The sequence below is a fragment of the Charadrius vociferus genome, unplaced genomic scaffold (genome assembly GCF_000708025.1).
Source record: "Charadrius vociferus isolate BGI_N301 unplaced genomic scaffold, ASM70802v2 scaffold532, whole genome shotgun sequence".
NCBI lineage: Eukaryota > Metazoa > Chordata > Aves > Charadriiformes > Charadriidae > Charadrius > Charadrius vociferus.
In genome coordinates this window covers 507,503-512,066 of record NW_009647271.1, presented here as the reverse complement: position 1 = coordinate 512,066, position 4,564 = coordinate 507,503, and the positions used below count along the sequence as shown (strand labels likewise).

The 4,564-nt window shown below is 55.1% G+C and overlaps 1 protein-coding gene across 1 annotated transcript in view; it reads right to left on the bottom strand.

The window, feature by feature from the left end:
* Positions 1-173: 173 nt before the first annotated feature.
* Positions 174-4,564, bottom strand: part of NTN1 (netrin 1) — a 55,140-nt gene continuing 50,749 nt past the window's right edge. Inside the window, exon 5 of the mRNA XM_009880008.1 lies at positions 174-527. Coding sequence (XP_009878310.1) covers positions 199-527 — 329 coding nt within the window. The 3' untranslated portion in view covers positions 174-198. The remainder of the gene's footprint in view (positions 528-4,564) is intronic.

The window sequence follows — 4,564 nt, the reverse complement described above, 5'->3', positions numbered from 1 at the left end:
CCGGGAGTACGAGGTCCAACCCCCCCAGCCGTGATTGCCGTCCCTCCCGGTCCCCCCCTCCCTCCCCAACCCGCCCCCACAGCGCGACTTTCCTCCCGCCGTCCCCATCGCCGGTCCCTGCCCGCCCCAGCCCTACACAAAGCAGCATGCACAGTCAGTCTCTCCCTCTCGCGCGCTCCGTTGCCTTCTCCTCCTCCTTTAGGCTTTCTTACACTTCCCCTTCTTCTCCCGCTGCTGGAACTTCCTGAGCCGCCGAGCCCACGTATCCCGCCACTGTATCACCAGGCTGGTTTTGTCCGCAATGATGCCGCTCTGGTCGGGAGAGTCCTCGTTGTTGCCCAGCAGCAAATACTTCTTCATGGGCTTGATTTTGGGGCACTTGCACGCTATGTCCTTGGAGTGGATCCACAGGGTCTGGTCTCCGCGCCGTATCCGGTTGCTCCCTTGTTTGTAGACGGAGATGATGTTGACCGTGAACTTCCACCAGTCGGCATTTTTTTCCGCTTTCAGGATGTGGATCTGGACAGCTGGAAAAAGGAAAGAAAAAAAAAAAAAAAACAAAAAAAAACACAAGGCAAGAGAGGAAAAGATGTTACGATTTCATCTGGCGAGAAGAAAATGAATTTCAAGTCTTACCGAATAGGCTGTGGGAGGAATAGGGATTTTGTCTCCTGAGCCCAGGCTGGGGGACAGTGACCGAGGGTGGTGGTTACACAAAAACTACCTCTGTCCCCAGGCCACCCGCCACGAGCAAGAGTAGCCGCTGCTGGTGGCAGAGGGTCTCAGCAAAGGTACTGGAGGTGCTCTCCAGCTCTGCTGCCACAAAGACCGCCCTCCGGGTCCCCAGTGAGCATGGGCACGGTCACCCAAGGACCATGGGGGCTGCAGGACCCCCAGGAGAAGATGCTGGAAGCAGCTGTATGCCAGGAACCACGGCACTCCTTGTGCTAGGAGCCCTGAGAATGACACAGGGATACCCAGAGTGGTGGGGGAGAGCTGTTTGCCTCGTTCTCCTGTCTGTGTCCTGGGAAGACCACCATCTCCCAGGACGTGGTTGTGAAGCAAGCACAGACAGAGCAGTTCCCCCGGGCTGTGGGTGCAGCAACACCTGCCCCAGCACCTGTGAACTCTTAAAGTGATCGAAAAAATCTTTAAAAATCAGGTGGATTTGGGTACGCTGGACCCTGCCTTTCCCTTGAAGCAGCAGGCACAGAGAAAATTAACAAACCCAGGGACAGCTTGTGGTGGCCCGAGCACGGGGCAGAGGCTCTGCGCACAAGACATGCGCTGCAGCGGGCACGGCAGGGCGGTGCCTGTCCCCATCAGCGGTGCCAAAACCCCGGACTGCACCGTGGGACCTGGGATGAGCCTTCTTCCCCACCCACGTGTCCAGATAGCAGCACATACTTCAGCCAGCGGATGGGTTTCTGCCCGGGCCATCCCTCCAGCCCATCTTCTCCCTTCCTTGCTGGATGGGCAACTTGGTGCATCTGCACCAGGACCCTAAGGCAGCCCCAGGTTCTGAGAGAAGATGAGCTAAAATCTGGAGCAAAACACTGGGACTGGCCCAAATCTCCAAATATTTGGGATCTGGAGGTAGGAAAGGCCTGGTAGGGCCTCCAGCACGTCTGCCCAGGGCCAGCGCAAAGAGCCAGCTCTCTGTGGGCGCCTGGCCCTGGAGCAGGACACCGAATGGGGTCAAAACTGTGACAGGATTTGGGAAGGGGGAGGTTCGCTGTTCATGTATTTCTAGGAGATGCTCCTGAGTCGAGATAGTACATTGCTTGCTGTGGAAGAAGACACTGCTGGTAAAACTCACAGGTGAAGGACTGAGGGTAGGGCTCAGGGGTCCTAAGGAAAGGTCAGTGGCGGTGTCCAACCTGACTTCTGGGTCTGGTGGACTCACTTGAGCATCACTGTAAATACCGAGTAGCAACACCAGGCTTGAAGGGGTACCTCGGTATGCAGCAGCCTGGCAAGCCCAGTGTCCTGGCAGGTGACCGTGAGCTAACAAGCTCCCAAAGCAAGACTGAGATGGGGGGACAACTGTGATCCATAAGAATGATGATGATGTTTTCCAAGCCAGTGGCTGATGTTGTGTAGCCCATCTGTAGCCGTATGGACTGAGAAAACCTGGCAAGGACTCAGCCCTCCACCAGTCTACCACTTGCTCTTTCCTGAAACACGGTTCATACGTTACATTATCCCTGCACCCACCAGCACCCATGCAGGAGTGGTGGACCGTGGTCCCGTAGGGACCCTCCAGAGTGAGGAGGTGACTTGGCATCGTGGTCTGGATGGGAGAGGACTCTCTGCCAGGTTGTCCGCAAAGGAGCTGCAGAGCTGGGATGGTGATGGACACCAGCATGCTTGAGGGTAAGGCTCTGCTCACGGTTGACTTGAGAAGCTCCTGGAGCCACCACGGTTCCGTCCTGTGGGGCAGCCCTGGGCTGCAGCCCAGGTGGCTCCAAGCAGGCAATGGTGACCTCTGCCAGCCCTCCTTCCCTTCCTCCTCCTTCATGAGGCTGCTTCCTTGGGCATCCCACCCATGATGGACCACCTCCATGCCTCCTGGCCATCCCTACAGTGGGCGCTGCTGTGCCCTTCCCAGATGACATCCACAGACTTGGTTTCAAACCACAGGAAAAGCTGAAGACCTGTGTGGGAAAGGGAGTGTTTGGCCCACAGCATGGCAAGGAAGAGGAGATACAAGCCTGGAGACAGCTCCTGCCACTCCGGTGGGCTTCTTCCCAACAGTGGTCCATCACAGCACAGAGGTGCCAGAGGAGGACGGGGGCAGCAGTCGGCCAAGATCTCATCCTCCAGGGAGGCTGAACGAATTCCTCCACACTAAAAATCGGCTTCCAGGAAAATATCTTCACCGGGAAGTGACTACCCAGCCCTCCACGGTTTGTTTGCCGACTGTGGGAGGAGAGGAGTCCCCACCAGCAGAGACAGAGGGAAAAACCCGGGTGGCGATGCCAGCGCTGGCCAGGAGAGCAGGCAAGGGCCAGCGGCTCCGTGCAGGCTGCGGGCTGGTGCAGTCCAACCACAAAGTGCTTTTTGACCGAATCTTTGAGCTTTTCCCCTTTTTTTTCCCCGCTTCCCTCCATGCCCCGTGAGCTGTAACCCCCTGCCCGTCCACCTGCCTGTTGCAGCCCTCTGGCCAGTCCCCAGCAGGGCTGATCTCCTTGCATAAATTATCAGAGGGAGAAGAAACCTTAAAAAAAAACCCAACCCAAAAATCCCAAACCCGGGCAAAACTCTCCCATTTGCCTTATAACAACCTAATTTTACCCCTCCCCGGATTAGCGGTAGAGGAGCATCGCCCTCACTTTTAAAACCACAACGTGCAAACTGATTTCAAGCTATGGAAGGAAACGGGGCTCTGCAGCCCAGAAAGGATTTTAACACGTTGCAAAGCCTATGGTGGTTGTTTTTTTTTTTCTTTCGGAGCAATACTGGACGCCAGAAGCTTTCATTAAAAAAAAAAAAAAAAAGAAAAAAAGAAAAAAAAAAGAGAAAAAACAACCCTAAGCTCTGACCGTGTATTTCCCAGTCTGGTGTGAAGGTAACAAAATGTGAAGATTAGCCAATTTTTATTTTTTGGAAACAAATCTTTCCAAAAAAGCTTAAACCTTTGACCTGCCTGGGTCCACACTGACAAAATGGAGAAAATGAATGAAAAGGAACCGGAGAGAGGTGGCTACAGGAAACTCCGCTCTAAAATACACAGTCTGTATTTTTTTGATGTCAAGGCCCCCGTCTCTTATTTTTTTCCCCTTTTATTAATGAAGTGGAAGGAGTGAAAGCTTCGGCGAAGGCTTGGCTGGCACTGCCGCAGCTGCCTGCGCTGACAGGGAGTTTTCTGCCCATAACTCTGCATCCAGGACGCACGGTTTCCCCCTCCACCCCGTGTCTGGTTTCAGAGCCCAAGTTCAGCCATGACCTGCCTGGGTATTTTGGTGATGGGGTCTCCAGCATCTCCCAAGGGACATGCGGAGATGCAGAGAGGTGCCAGGAGGAATCATCAAAGCTGACTCCCCTGGGAGAATCCCAGATTTAGGCGCTCATTTCTCGTGAAAGAGAAGGTTTCAGTTCCTTCGTGGGTTTGGGGGGGGGAGCTCAGCTGTGCCCTACCACTCCAAAGCTGGCTTTGGTCCTTGGTGTTGTCCTCCACCTGCCATTTCCTAGGGCAAAGCTTGGCTTTGCCTGTGCCGTGGTGAAACTGCTTTTGCTCTGCTGATGCGCCCACTGAACCCCTGCGCTGAGGCTGAGCCGCTCTGGGGACCGTCCCTGTCACTGCATCCACGGAAAACCATCCCCGATAGTGTCTACGGGACAACCAGATGAAAGGATGTAACAGGGGATGATGGTTATTCAAGCGGGGGGGGAGATGATGCTCCCCTGGGAGCGGATGGTGACCCAGAGAGGGAAAACAAAATCAAACAAGCCACAGCTTTCACAGCGCTGCCGCTCCAGCCGAGGCTGGTGACACTGGTTTCCAGCGAGGATAGGCTCTGGTCCAGGTCCCAAGGGAGCCCTCAGTCAACCAAAGGGACAC